General features: G+C 36.4%; 1 protein-coding gene across 1 annotated transcript in view; it reads right to left on the bottom strand.

Moving 5' to 3' along the window:
• Positions 1-6,059: 6,059 nt before the first annotated feature.
• The window catches only part of RRP15 (ribosomal RNA processing 15 homolog), a 46,288-nt gene continuing 35,520 nt past the window's right edge, over positions 6,060-16,827 (bottom strand). The window contains exon 5 of the mRNA XM_081224016.1: positions 6,060-6,434. Within this exon, the coding sequence (XP_081080142.1) occupies positions 6,291-6,434 (144 nt within the window). The 3' untranslated portion in view covers positions 6,060-6,290. The remainder of the gene's footprint in view (positions 6,435-16,827) is intronic.

Here is a 16,827-nt window from a genome sequence, read left to right as displayed (position 1 = left end):
AGTTTAGTCAATAAAACTCACACCAGTATTTGTATATACTTAACTTGTATCAGTAAATGTTGATGGAACAATTCAAGATAGACTTATGATTCCAAAATGTACTGGTATTTTATGAGACTAAATATGTGCTCTGTGACTTTATTCTCTTCTTAGGTAGACAGACCACCACTAGCCATGTGCAGCTTTTAAAACTTGAAGTAATTAAGTAAAATGAAAAATCCAGCCTCTCTGTGTCCCTAGCCACACTGGAGATGCTCCATAGCCACTTGTGCTACCATATTGGACAGTGGAGATATATTTCCATCATCACAGAAAGTCCTACTGGACAGTAGTGATGTAGAGACTAAAATTATAAGGAATCAGGCCCACTTCTCTAACATATACCCTTGTTTAACTACTCGAATGAAAACCAAAGAGCATTTGACAGAAAGCTAAATATGTACTCCTGCTATGGTGGAGGGGTGGGTGAATGAGGTGAGCAGTGTTGGACCAGATGTTGCTAACAAAGCAAAATGAAACATATTTTGTAACTCTGTCTCGGAGGACAACTCTTCTGAATACAAAAGTTTCATCACACACCTAGATAAATAGCCCTAAATCAAAACTCCCTGAAAGTATACTCAGTAGACCAGATGAAAAATATTAATGTGGTTCTAAGCTAGAAAACATCCTTCAGAGAATCTAAAATTGTTTAAGAATTGTTGGACGATATCCTCAAACTACAAAATTCTGATTAGATTTATTACCACTCTTAACTCTTAGTATTTTGTTAACCACCAATCACTACTCTACATGTCCTGTCACCTATCTCAGACACCATTTTACTTCCAAATCTGTTCACTGGTCCTCCTGATTGATATATTTAATCAAGTTCTGAAAAGCTCACACAGAGAAAAAATTTACCAGGAGGCCTACCTTTGCTGCAATAGTCAGTAAGATTCATCTATCCAGCTGGCCAAAATTCAGACTCCTGCTTTCTTGGGGAAGGAATGAGAGAGCTTTTTGTAGGCATGGAGGAGTTCTCTCTCCTTTTTCCAAAATTTGTTCTAACTGCCAATTTACCTCAAATAGTCTTCGTCCTCATAATATCTGCAGGGCTCAACAGACTCACTACCTATCACAGATAGACCGAGCGGAGACAAACATCAGTCATGTTGATGCTAATAGATAAATTTAAGGAAGGAGCATTAAGAACTCTGCTTCCTTCAACTGAAAACTGTTTCCAAGTAAAAATGAACTTAACATTGACAGAGTACCGACAAATTAATCTCTTCACACCCCTAAACAAGCTTCATTATTCTAGGACTCCTATGACTGTACAATTACTGTACAATTCTGTTACAGTAGTTTTTTTAATGTACAACTTAGATTTCACTATAATAGCTTTTTAAAAGGTTATTTTTTAATAAACATTTTTTAAGTCACGGCAGATAACTGATTTATTTCAAGTTATCACTGTTAATCCAAATTGCCACACAATCCAAATCATACAGTGGGCACATACTGAAGGAAGTCGACTTTAAAAAGGAACAGGAGATTTGACTTTTTGATTTTTTACAGGAGCAAAATTACCCCTTATTTTTCCATAAACAATATCACTCCAATGATTCTAGTACAGTTCCTGGAACAGGTGCTCAATTAATGCCAGATAAATGTTTCACTTAACTTTTTAATTCTAGTAGGAAATCTAAGTCAAGAATCAATGGTAGGGCTTCCCTGGTGGCGCAGTAGTTAAGAATCTGCCTGCCAATGCAGGGGACATGGGTTCAAGCCCTGGTCCGGGAAGATCCCACATGCCGCGGAGCAACTAAGCCCGTGCGTCACAACTACTGAGCCTGCGCTCTAGAGCCCGCAAGCCACAACTACTGAGCCCACGTGCCGCAACTACTGAAGCCTGCGCGCCTACAGCCCATGCTCCGCAACAAGAGAAGCCATGACAATGAGAAGCCCGCACACCACAACGAGTAGCCCCCACTCGCCGCAACTAGAGAGCCTGCGCACAGCAACGAAGACCCAACGCAGCCAAAAATAAAAAAACAAACAAATAAATAATTTATTAAAAAAAAGGATCAATGGTAGCTAAAGTTATTTCACCTCTAAGTTAAAAATGTACCATTTGCTATTTTATGCATTGCTGTGGACTGAATTTTTGATCCCCCACCTTCCACAATTCATATGTAGAAGCTCTATTCCTAATATGATAATATTGGAGGTGGAGCCCTTTAGGAGGTAATCAGGTCATGAGGCCCTCATAAAAGAGACACTGAGAAAGATGATCTCTGTCTCCCTCAAGCAGACACAGCAAGAAGTCAGTTTTCTACAAACCAGGAGGAGGGTGCTCATCAGACATCAAATCTGCCAGCACCTTGACCTTGGACTTCCCAGCCTCCAGAACCATGAAAATAAATATTTGTTGTTTTTCCCACCTAGTCTATGGTATCTGGTATAATGTCCTGGACTAAGACACCAGAGAGAGAGAGAGAGAGAGAGAGAGAGAGAGAGAGAGAGACACACACACACACACACACACACACACACACACTTCCTTAAGAAATTACAAATGTTAAAAAGTACTGATTTTTCAAATGTATGTTTTAAAAGTGAAATTCACGTGGCACAAATATATCACTATACTAAGTGCAATAATGGTACTTTGTGATCATTAAAAAACTGAAAAAATAAAACTTCCATCCCATTTCACTTATGACTCTTTTATATAATTTTATATTAATATAATTTTTATATACATTAAAATTAATACAATTTTATATTAATAAACATCTATAATAAAATAACATAAAATAAGTAAATCCGTATAGGGAAGAAACAAGTTATCCAAAAGATGTAATATCAACTTACTTATTTGACCTCCTCCTATTTCTTCTAAATATTTATGCTCTATGATGAGTCCTTTATAGGCATTCTCTCAGGTCTTATAATTCCTTACAAGGTCCTCAGTTTGTCTATGTTTCTGTTCACACTTCAACCTTAGGACTTCTCTGCTGTTATATGTTAACTGGGACTTCTTTAGGTGTCTAGAAACTGCAATTAAATGGCTTTATGGTTAAGTACTGTATTTTCATGTCCTAAAGACCAGCACGGGAGGAAGGATTCATTTAGTTGGCAGCCACTGAATATTAAGTATGTTCATATGTGCAAAACACAGTGACTGAAAGCCTTAAGAGGTTTTCCAAAATTTAAACATTCCCTTTCACCCACTTATTCATATTATAAAAGACAAAATATTTTAAAGGATTGGACTTACCCTCAAATAAATCTTCCAGAACTTCCTATGGAGTCATTTCAGGTTCTAAGTACTGAAAGCAAGCCTTTGAATTAGTCCATCTAAAGCATTTCCAAGATATATTTTTCAATGAGTAGAATAATACTTAATCTATGTAGAAGTCTAGGTAACTTGAAAATAAATTCAGTATTCTAAGTTAAAGTACTAAACTACTGTAGTGATTCTAAGTTATTGTCAGTCTATAACAGATATTAATTTTGTGAGATTTCAACGCCTAAAAGCAAAAAGTAAGCAATACTAAACTATGCTAATACTGAGAACATTCACCCTAGCCATCTGAATATCCAGATAAGTGAATAAGATAATACTTAGGTACTGGTTACCTGGTTACTATTTTCCATTGTTCTTTTTAAACAAACAAAAATAAAATCTTTTTATTACTCTACTACCCTAAATAGTTACCAAAAATAAAATCCAAATATTGTTATATTTAGATAACTATGGGGGGAGGGGTATAGTAATGCTGTTCTTTCTCTTTTCCCTCCTTAAAGAACTCAAAGACAATATCAGAAATTAGGTGCAGAATTATTTATCTGATTGATGTCAGAATTTAAATGTTGTAGGGGGACTTCCCAGGTGGCGCAGTGGTTAAGAATCCGCCTGCCAATGCAGGGGACACAGGTTCAAGCCTTGGTCCGGAAGATCCCACATGCCGCAGAACTAAGCCCGTGAGCCACAACTACTGAGCCTGCACTCTAGAACCCGCAAGCCACAACTACTGAGTCCACGAGCCACAACTAATGAAGCCTCCACGCCTAGAGCCCGTGCTCCACAAGAAGAGAAGCCACCACAGTGAGAAGCCCGCACACCACAACAAAGAGTAGCCCCCGCTCGCCACTAGAGAAAGCCCGCATGCAGCAACGAAGACCCAACGCAGCCAAAAATAAATAAATAAATAAATAAATAAATAAATAAATAAAATTTTAAAATAAATAAATAAATGTAGGTAAAATATTTAGGGTAGAGATGACAGAGCTAGATTATTTAAAACATCCATCTAAAGATACAGAGTTTTTAAAATAATATGCTCATCCTTAGATTCATATATGGTGGTATTTTGCTTAAATATTTGATTGCCAATATGCAGAAATATTAATACATATAAAACATCCTATCTTTATGATAAAAATTGTTTCATGCGATTTACATATGCTTTACACCTTCTAACATAAGTGATACATTTTTTTTTCTTATAGCAGCAACTCAATTTTATTTTGGAATAAAATGATTTCTGAAAGAAGAACATCTGCCAATATTCTCTTCCTTCCTTTCAGTTTGAAAATCTTGCTCAATTTTTCTAAATTAAACTAATGACTATACGATGAGTTTATGTTAAAAAACAACTTTTTTACTAAACAAGAAGTTATTTACCCATTTCTATCACCTGATGTCCTATTCAGAAGAATTTTTGCAAAGCTTGAATATGATTCAGAAACAGATTAATAGCAAAAAAAAAGTAAAATCTTTAATTCTGAGAAGATAAAAGTTTTTAGGTGCTGCAAATTTGTTTTTCAAAATTATCTACGTGTGAGGTTGTACTGAAATATTTATCTGTGTTAAGTTATACTGAGATGTTTAGCATGCTCAGGTTACTACTGAGGACTAGTTGTTCACATTTACTTATATTACACTGACAAAATAGCAGTTCTATAATTTAAGAAGACACTAAATTTCAGAAGTTTGAATACATACAAAAATGTACTTTGAGCTCTGCTGGTTTAATCATTTGATATCTTAGATGTATACCTTCCTTTAGGGTAACAAATACCAGGCCATGGACTAATTTAACTTTGGTTACATAATACTTGTAACACTCAAATGGGTTTGCAAATATAAACGTCTCTGCTCTAGCACAGTTTTGAGGGGAGGATTATCCTTCGATATATAACAGATGCAAGCATGTGCAATTTGGTAGTAGGAGGGAACTATTTTTACTATGGAAAGATGGAGTAAGGGATGGACCCTTTTAAAAAAGAACAGATCACTTTTATTAAATAATTCCCCTACAAAGTTTGCATCTTAGGCCCAGTTTCACAGAAGTTTTGGAGTGATATTAAATAGCCCTGCTTTCTCTTCTTTTTGTTTAACACCTAGATTCTGAAAGTCATCCAATTTAATAATCTTTAAGACAACTATAAGGAGTCAAGTCTCAAATCAGATGCAGTATCTGATGCAGATTATCTGTTGTCTAACTACCATTTCACTGGTCAGCCAGTCCATAAAAAAAGAATTTAAGCTAACTCAAATATTTAGGGAAAATAAGAGAAACTAGAACATGTCAAATATGCTTCCTAAGAAATTATGCCTCATTGCATAAGTTAAATATGAGATTTTCCACCTCAGTAAATCTCTCATACAAAAATAACCTAACACTTAAAATAAGTCTAAGCCATTATTTATATGTATTACTTAGCATATAAAAGGAAATAATATAAAAGTAGAAATTTGATGTTTCTTAAATCATAATTGCCAGTGTCTAAAAATAAAATCATCACCCCAAATCAGAAATACTATAATTAAAAAATTTTGCTACATAGGTTTTCTCAATAGCTCACCAAAAAAAAAGACATCAACCCTTCCCCACAAAAAATACATATAGGTCTGTAAGTTAGAGGCTGAAAAATATTAACTTCAAGGAGTTCATTTTAATTATGAATTGATATTGCATTTCTACAACCCCTGGTGATACTTAAGTAAAACACCAATATCCAAAAGCAACAGGTAAACCTATAATGAACTTGGCAAAATGCATATCTCAAGTAGAATTATTTATTTCTACAAACGTTCTAAAGAACAATGCTTAAAATTATACAAGGTTTGAAATATCATTTTAACCAAGTTTACATGAAAAAGAGAAACACCAAAGTTGATAATAGTGAAAGTCTTTTAGCTCTCTTACAGATGGTGTCTTTATAATTCCCCAACTTTCAGAGCATGAGTATTTTTCTAGGAAAAATAAAATGGAAACTGTGTTTCTTATATAGCTTTATGTGTCAGAGTCACTTCCAGACCCCAGTCTGTTGTCATCTGGTCCATCACTTTCTTTGTCCCAGTCTTTCATGGATGCTCCCATCATGAAATTATCACGTAGGATAGTCCATCCTGGGCCCTCTTCTGATTTTGCTTCAGTCTGTGGAAAATTATACAATCAAAATATTCAGAAGTCAATTTCATCATAAGGAAATTTTAAAATTCCAAGCTATAAAACAAACCTGTCAACACTTTTATAATAGGAGTGAAATCAAGACAAATTATAGACTGACTTTATTTATACACTATGATCATATATGCACAAATATGTAGTACTATGTTAAAATATTTCAGCCTTGGGCTTCCCTGGTGGCACAGTGGTTGAGAGTCCGCCTGCCGATGCAGGGGACACGGGTTCGTGCCCTGGTCCGGGAAGATCCCACATGCCACGGAGCGGCTGTGCCTGTGAGCCATGGCCACTGAGCCTGCGCATCCGGAGCCTGTGCTCCGTAACGGGAGAGGCCCCAACAGTGAGAGGCCCGCATACCGCAAAAAAAAAAAAAAAAAATTTCAGCCTTATAAAAGAACCATGGAGCAGAATTAAACTTTTTTTTTTTATTTTTGCAGTGGAGGGTATAATACAGTAAAATCTAGGTTTGGTATCAATTTTTAACATCTTCTGACAATCAAAATAGACTTACAAAATATCGTTTAACATCCAGTGATAACTTATTAGAAAATGTTTGGCAAATTATTTTAACACAAAGAGAAATTTAACAAAGGTTTTTAACTCAAAATAAATTAAAGGCAAGAAAATGAAACTAACCTGATACTGTGCTAGGTTTTAACAGATGCTATCTCATTTAACATTTGATAAAAATTTGAACCAAATGTTCTTTATTTAGGTTATGATCTCACTGCCTGCCCAAATCATGGACTCAAAAGACTAATCACATGCTAAAACCATAAGTATCTGAAACAGGCAATAAACATAATAGGTAGTCAATTCATTTTGTTTATTCATAGGATTTATATAAAACTATGTAAGAGAGGCTAAGAACTACAGCCTCTTCTTTCATGCTACAACAGTACCACCTTGTGGCATTAATTAAGTAATGCAGGATGCTGAACTCTAAACTGGTTTCTTTCCTTCATTCCACAAATATTTACTGAGAACTGCACATCAAATACCTTTCTTTGTGTTAGAAACAGAGTGATGAACAAAACAAAGTCCCTGTCTTCATGGAGCTAACAGTCTGTGCTCTTCTACTTATGCCATTCACAGAAATACACAATGTGGAAAAAATCTCTCTAAATGTATGAGAACCCATTTGGTTAGAAAATACTGTTACCTTATGGGAGCCATTAATCATATAAAAAGCAATTATTAAGGGAAAAGGTGTTAAAGACATTTACTGGGTTAAGAGATTACTTATCTAATTCTGCTGAAGTTATCTTTTATTTTAAAAAATATAGCCCTGAGACAGTCATACCATTAAAAAAAAAAAAAAAAAAAGGACACTATTACAAACAGGAAAAATCTCCTATTGGCTTACTCCCCAGGGCTTGTCCCTCAGTAGAACCCAAAGACTGGACAGCATATAAATGTGAGCAAAGATTTCAGAAATGACTTAGTGAATCAAACAGTGCACTTTGTACTATAATTTAACCAGCATAAAGAAACAAAAACATCTGTGCTAGGTTAAACCCAATAGTAAAACAGTTCCAATGCTCTTCACGCTGCACTGATAGACAGTAATGAAGTAGAAAGGCAATTTATAACGCGGCTCACGGAGGATGCTAACACCTCCCCATCCCTCGTCTCTACAGTGTCAAACCTACATTCCTAGAAACGATTTCTGCTTCTGTCAGATTAAATTACCTAACTGGATAAAAGGCCATTTTCCCTGATTCAACTGAAGTTTTCTTTGCCAACCTCCTCACCTTACTTAAGTAAGAGAGAGTTGCTCCCAATGAACAGAGATCCACTTAGAACCAATAACTGTAACACTTCTCCTGCCAAATTAATTATTCAAAGTTTTCAATTAAATTCTAAAAAGTGTATGCTTCCTGGTATAGGCACACACAAATGACTAGCTAGTAAAGACAGCCTGACATGAATGTTTGTGTTTACATGCGAGTATGCACAACCTTCATGGTAATAAGGCTCCATGTTTAAATAACTACACCCAACATGCTATGAACACGTTACCGACCCGGAGCAGGCAGACCCCACGTGACCGACCTCAACGCAGACTTGCTTCTACATGAGAGCTCACCCTGACAGCCAACTTCTGCCGCATCACAGGGTTGCAGGCACCACAAGAAAGGAGGGAAGGAAGAAGGGGAGACGAGGACAATCTTAACCAGGCAGCTCAGAAAGAAAGAAAGGGTAACAGTGGACCAAAGGAAAGGATTCATTAATTAAAATGGTGAGACCTACTGTCTCCATCAACACGATCAAGTAGACGTATGTTTCAGGCAAAGAGAGCGATCACAGAATAAATTCAAAGCTCTGCTCAACTGTCCAACTTGAAGATAATGAAGTAAAGCTTTACTGGGGGTCTTGGTGGTGGCGTTCTGGTTTTCAAGTACTCACACAGTCTGCTTCAGTCAGTCTCAAAGTGTGGCCCTCACACCAGCATCAGCATCACTAGTTAGGAATTCACAATCTCAGGCCCATAAATACAGAAACATTAAAAAAAAAAAGACCCCCAAAACTTGGGCCCTGTTCCGTACCTACTGAATCAGAAACTCTGGTTTAATCTGTTTTAATAAGCCAATCAGTGCTTCTGATGCTCACTAAAGCCTGAGAACCACCAAATAAAAGGACAAATATTTCTTAGTGACAGTTTTCTTTCACTGCTGTAAGACTAAGTACACTTTATGGCTGAGAGAGAAAAGATTTCAGATTTTGGAATCCAATGTCAGACACAGCACTGGATGCTTGACAGACTGCCATCATTCAAGCTACATTACAGTGGCATTTTTATACCACAAAGCAACAATATGGAGAAAAAAACTGACAACATAAAATTTAGTACTAACAAGTGTAGGTTAATATAGTTTAAAAACAGGTATTTTCGGGCTTCCCTGGTGGCACAGTGGTTGAGAGTCCGCCTGCCGACGCAGGGGACACAGGTTCATGCCCCGGTCCGGGAAGATACCACATGCCACGGAGCGGCTGGGCCCGTAAGCTGTGGCCGCTGGGCCTGCGCGTCGAGAGCCTGTGCTCCGCAACGGGAGAGGCCACAACAGTGAGAGGCCCGCGTACCACAAAACAAACAAACAAACAAACAAAAAACCAGGTATTTTCTATAGTATCTCTCAAGATGGCAGCTCAAGAAAAAAAACATCTCTCAAGATGACCCTTTAACTTCTAATGCCTCCACATGCTGAATAAATATGCAGCAAGAAAAAAGGAAGGGGATCCGTGTTAAGGTGGCTGTTTGAACATAAACAACTAGTCCTGCTCAACTGCACAGCTTAAGCAACAAAAAAGTGACTGTTGTTTTAAAGACATAATCCACTAGGACAAGATCCAAAGAGAAAAAACAGCAACAAAATTTTAGAAGGTGGAAGCAGATGGACTGGAGGAAACTGTCTTGGCAAAGCCAAGGAAGGTGAATCCTACAACTGCAACTGTCAGGCTGACAGCTAACCCAATTCACGCTGCAGAATGTTCAGGGGAAAAAAACCAAAACCTAGAAACGGGCAGTTCTGGGTACTTCTGGAAGTGAGGGTAGGAACAGAGGAACCAAAATAAAGAGAATTGGGTGAAAGTTATCTTAAGAAACAATCAGGTCTAGATCCGCTCCCCACTCCACCCTCCCCGGGCAGAACACTTGAGGTTTAACCCCTGGAGAGGTTATGAGCTAGCACAGATGAAGGCATAGGTGCAGTACCAAAACCAAGGGATTAGGTTACACATACACACACACACACTCTCCACCCCCAACGTGAGTCCCAGCCTTATGCTCACATTGGGCTCCCAAAATGCTGGTCAGCAGATTTTTTTCTCCAGGCAGGAGATCAGGAATACTCTAGAAAATCTGACCAGTTAATAATAAATAACCCACTGAGAGAAGCCTACATTAAAGCTCACATGTCATGTGGACAATATCCACATACTCAGAGTGTCCGGTAACCTTTTTAGGATTATTTGTTCTAGTCATGAACAGACAACTAAGGTTTATCAGAAAGAAGACACAGAATAACATAAACAAACACAAACATTTAAAAAGCAACTTGCGTGGGAGATTGGATTGACATATAGTACACTAATATGTATAAAATAGATAACTAATAAGAACCTGCTGTATAAAAAATAAATAAAATAAAATTCAATAAATAAATAAATGAAAAATAAAAAGATAAAAAGCAACTTGCAGGAAAAAGAAACTATTCAGGCAGACAGCAGAAGCAAGAAGAACTACAATCCTGCAGACTGTGGAACAAAAACCACATTCACAGAAAGACAGACAAGATGAAAAGGCAGAGGGCTATGTACCAGATGAAGGAACAAGATAAAACCCCAGAAAAACAACTAAATGAAGTGCAGATAGGCAACCTTCCAGAAAAAGAATTCAGAATAATGATAATGAAAATGATCCAGGACCTCAGAAAAAGAATGGAGGCAAAGATCGAGAAGATTCAAGAAATGTTTAACAAAGACCTAGAAGAATTAAAAAATAAACAGAGATGAACAATACAATAACTGAAATGAAAAATACACTAGAAGGAATCAACAACAGAATAACTGAGGCAGAAGAGCAGATAAGTGACCTGGAAGACAGAATGGTGGAATTCACTGCTGTGGAACAGGATAAAGAAAAAAGAATCAAAAGAAATGAAGACAGCCTAAGAGACCTCTGGGATAACATTAAACACAACAACAATCGCATTACAGGGGTCCCAGAAGGAGAAGAGAGAGAGAAAGGACCAGAGAAAATATCTGAAGAGATTATAGCCGAAAACTTCCCTAACATGGGAAAGAAAATAGCCACCCAAGTCCAGGAAGCGCAGAGAGTCCCATACAAGATAAATCCAAGGAGGAACACGCCGAGACACATAGTAATCAAACTGGAAAAAATTAAAGACAAAGAAAAATTACTGAAAGCAGAAAGGGAAAAATGACAAATAACATACAATGGATCTCCCATAAAGTTAACAGCTGATTTCTCAGCATAAAACTCTACAAGCCAGAAGGGAGTGGCATGACACATTTAAAGTGATGAAAAGGAAGAACCTACAACCAAGATTACTCTACCTGGCAAGCATCTCATTCAGATTCCATGCAGAAGTCAAAAGCTTTACAGACAAGCAAAAGCTAAGAGAATTCAGCACCACCAAACCAGCTCTACAACAAATGCTAAAGGAACTTCTCTAAATGGGAAACACAAGAGAAGAAAAGGACCTGCAAAAACAAACCCAAAGCAATTAAGAAAATGGTAATAGGAGCACACATATTGATAATTACCTTAAACATGAACGGATTAAATGCTCCAACCAAAAGACACAGGCTTGCTGAATGGATACAAAAACAAGACCCATATATATGCTGTCTATGACAGACCCACTTCAGACCTAGGGACACATACAGACTGAAAGTGAGGGGATGGAAAAAGGTATTCCATGCAAACGGAAATCAAAAGAAAGCTGGAGTAGCAATACTCATACCAGATAAAATAGACTTTAAAATAAAGAATGTTACAAGAGACAAGGAAAGGACAGTACATAATGATCAAGGAATCAATCCAAGAAGAAGACATAATAATTATACATATATATGCACCCAACATAGGAGCACATCAATACATAAGGCAACTGCTAACAGCTATAAAAGAGGAAATTGACAGTAACACAGTAATAGTGGGGGACTTTAACACCTCACTTACACCAATGGACAGATCATCCAAACAGAAAATTAATAAGGTAACAGAAGCTTTAAATGACACAATAGACCAGATAGATTTAATTGATATTTATAGGACATTCCATCCCGAAACAGCAGATTACACTTTCTTCTCAAGTGCACACGGAACATTCTCCAGGATAGATCACATCTTGGGTCCCAAATCAAGCCTCAGTAAATTTAAGAAAATTGAAATCATTTCAAGCATCTTTTCTGACAATGCTATGAAATTAGAAATCAATTACAGGGAAAAAATGTAAAAAACACAATCACATGGAGGCTAAACAATACGTTTACTAAATAACCAAGGTATCACTGAAGAAATCAAAGAGGAAATCAAAAAATACCTAGAGACAAATAACAATGAAAACGCGACGAACCAAAACCTATGGGATGCAGCAAAGGAAGTTCTAAGAGGGAAGTTTATAGCAATACAATCCTACCTCAAGAAACAAGAAACATCTCAAATAAACAACCTAACCTTACACCTAAAGGAACTAGAGAAAGAAGAACAAACAAAACCCAAATTTAGTAGAAGGAAAGAAATCATAAAGATCAGAGCACAAATAAATGAAACAGAAACAAAGAAGACAATAGCAAAAATCAATAAAACTAAAAGCTGGTTCTTTGAAAACATAAACAAAATCGATAAACCATTAGCCACACTCATCAAGAAAAAGAGGGAGAGGACTCAAATTAATAAAATTAGAAATGAAAAAGGAGAAGTTACAACAGATACCGCAGAAATGCAAAGCATCCTAAGAGACTACTACAAGCAACCCTATGCCCATAAAATGGACAACCTGGAAGAAATGGACAAACTTTTAGAAAGGTATAACCTTCCAAAACTGAACAAGGAAGAAATAGAAAATATGAACAGAACAATCACAAGTACTGAAATTGAAATTGTGATTAAAAATCTTCCAACAAACAAAAGTCCAGGACTAGATGGTTTCACAGGTGAATTCTATCAAATATTTAGAGAAGAGCTAACACCCATCCTTCTCAAACTCTTCCAAAAAATTGCAGAGGAAGGAACACTCCCAAACTCATTCTACGAGGCCACCATCACCCTGATATCATAACTAGACAAAGATACTATAAAAAGATAAAATTACAGACCAATATCACTGATGAATATAGATACAAAAATCCTCAACAAAATAATAACAAACAGAATCCAACAACACATTAAAAGGATCATACATCATGATCAAGTGGGATTTATCCCAGGGATGCAAGGATTCTTCAATATATGCAAATCAATCAATGTGATAACCATATTAAGAAATTGAAAAAGAAAACCCATATGATCATCTCAATAGATGCAGAAAAAGTTTTTGACAAAATTCAACACCCATTTATGATAAAAACTCTCCAGAAAATGGGCACAGAGGGAACCTACCTCAACATAATAAAGGCCATATATGACAAACCCATAGCAAACATCATTTTCAATGGTGAAAAACTGAAAGCATTTCCTCTAAGATCAGGAACAAGACAAGGATGTCCACTTTCACCACTATTATTCAACATAGCTTTGGAAGTCCTAGCCATGGCAATCATAGAAGAAAAAGAAATAAAAGGAACACAAATTGGAAAAGAAGAAGTAAAACTGTCACTGTTTGCAGATGACATGATACTATACATAGAGAATCCTAAAGAGGCCACCAGAAAACTACTAGAGCTAATCAATAAATTTGGTAAAATTGCAGGATACAAAATTAATGCACAGAAATCTCTTGCATTCCTATACACTAACAACAAAAGATCAGAAACAGAAATTAAGGAAACAATCCCATTTACCATTGCAACATAAAGAATAAAATACCTAGGAATAAAGTACTCAGAAAACTATAAGACACTGCTGAAAGAAATTAAAGATGATACCAACAGATGGAGAGATATACCATGTTCTTGGATGGGAAGAATCAATATTGTGAAAGATTGCTATACTACTCAAAGCAATCTACAGATTCAGTGCAATCCCTATCAAATTACCAATGGCATTTTTTACAGAACTAGAGCAAAAAATCTTAAAATTTGTATGGAGACACAAAAGATCCCGAATAGCTAAAGCAGTCTTGAGGGAAAAAAACGGAGCTGGAGGAATCAGACTCCCTGACTTCAGACTATACTACAAAGCTGCAGTAATCAAGACAGTATGGTACTGGCACAAAAACAGAAATATAGATCAATGGAACAGGATAGAAAGCCCAGAGATAAACCCATGCACCTATGGTCAACTAATCTATGACAAAGGAGGCAAGGATATACAATGGAGAAAAGACAGTCTCTTCAATAAGTGGTGCTGGGAAAACTGGAGAGCTACATGTAAAAGAATGAAATTAGAACACTCCCTAACACCATACACAAAAATAAACTCAAAATGGATTAGAGACCTAAATGTAAGACCAGACACTATAAAACTCTTAGAGGAAAACATAGGAAGAACACTCTTTGATATAAATCACAGCAAGATCTTTTTTGATCCACCTCCTAGAGTAATGGAAATAAGAATAAAAATAAACAAATGGAACCTAATGAAACTTAAAAGCTTTTGCAAAGTAAAGGAAACTACAAATCAGACGAAAAGACAACCCTCAGAATGGGAGAAAATATTTGCAAAGGAATCAATGGACAAAGGATTAATCTCCAAAATATATAAACAGCTCATGCAGCTCAATATTAAAAAAAACAAACAACCCAATCCAAAAAAGGACCTAAATAGACATTTCTCCAAAGAAGACATACAGATGGCCAAGAAGCACATGAAAAGCTGCTCAACATCACTAATTATTAGAGAAATGCAAATCAAAACTACAATGAGGTATCACCTCACACCAGTTAGAATGGGCATCCACAGACAATCTACAAACAACAAATGCTGGAGAGGGTGTGGAGAAGAGGGAACCCTCTTGCACTGTTGGTGGGAATGTAAATTGATACAGCCACTATGGAGAACAGTATGGAGGTTCCTTAAAAAACTAAAAATAGAACTACCATATGACCCAGTAATCCCACTACTGGGCATATACCCAGAGAAAACCATAATTCAAAAAGACACATGCACCCCAATGTTCATTGCAGCACTATTTATAATAGCCAAGTCATGGAAGCAAGCTAAATGCCCATCGACAGATGAATGGATAAAGAAGATGTGGTACATATATACAATGGAATATTACTCAGCCATAAAAAGGAACGAAATTGAGTCATTTGTAGTGACATGGATGGATCTAGAGTCTGTCATATAGAGTGAAGTTAAGTCAGAAAGAGAAAAACAAATATCGTATATCAACGCATATATGTGGAACCTAGAAAAATGGTACAGATGAACCGGTTTGCAGGGCAGAAATTGAGACACAGATGTAGAGAACAAACGTATGGACACCAAGGGGGGGAAGTGGTGGGGGGGAAGGGTGGTGGTGGGATGAATTGGGAGATTGCGATTGCCATATACACACTAATATGTATAAAATAGATAACTAATAAGAATCTGCTGCTTAAAAATAAATTAAATTAAATTAAAAAAAGAATATACTGGATAAACTTTAGTCAGTTGCTTTTAGTGTCTTTTACAAAAACAAGAAGCTCTGGGGAAAACAAGATGATTCTGCTAGGACAAAATGCATGACAGGACAATACTGCCTGGGTGTGGTTTGGTTTTTAATCCCTGGGGCATAGTCCATATTAATAGTATTTCTCATAATCCTCCTGATATGATCACTGGAGAAGAGTGGGAACTGAGCTTTTTCACTTATTTCTTTAAAAAATAAAAAGAAAGAAACTACTAAAATAAAGAAAGTTTAGGGGGAAATACCATTAATATCCTTGAAGAGTTAGAAGATTATGTTGCATCCACAAAGCGAGAACAGTTACTATTTTAAAATAAACATTAAGAGAATAACAAAGAGCTTGAAATTTAAAACATGATGGCAGAAATAAAAAAAATATTATAAGGGTGAGAAGATGAAGTTAAGGAAATCACGCAGAAAAGAGTAAAAAGAAAAACGTGATGGAAAACAGAAGAAAAAGTAAGATAATCGGAGAACCAGTCCAAAAGGTTTAACATACAAACAACAGGTCTACAGACAGAGATATGCAAAAATGGAGAGGAGGAAAATTGGTGAAATACTTCAAGAATATTTCCCAAAAAGTGAAGGAAACACATTTCCAGAGTGAAAAGAGCCCTCCTGAATGTCCAAAACACTAAAGAAAAATTGAGCCACATCAAGGACACCATGTAAAATTTCAGAACAAAGGGGTGCTAAAAGAATGTGCTATAAGCTGCCAGAAAGTAAACAAATAAATCACATACATACAGGTGATCAGAAATCAGAATAAGATTCAGATTTTCGTACAGCACCACTGGAAGCAAAAAAGCAATAGATGAATGCTTTCCAAATGCTAAAAGAAAAGAATTTCCAATTGAACATTTAATACCCAGATGCACTGTTATTCAAGTGTGAGGACAGAATAGAGGCACTTTCAGACACATGAGGTACCCAAAACTTTACTTCCAATCAAGCCTTTCTCGAGAAACTACTGAGAATGTCCTCCACAAAAAGGTGGAGTAAATCAAGAAGAGAAAGACACAGGATAAGAAAAAAATAAGGATATTCAACACAGGAAAGAG

This window comes from Mesoplodon bidens (genome assembly GCF_964165515.1).
Source record: "Mesoplodon bidens genome assembly, chromosome: 2".
NCBI lineage: Eukaryota > Metazoa > Chordata > Mammalia > Artiodactyla > Ziphiidae > Mesoplodon > Mesoplodon bidens.
This window is presented reverse-complemented; position numbering and strand designations above follow the sequence as displayed.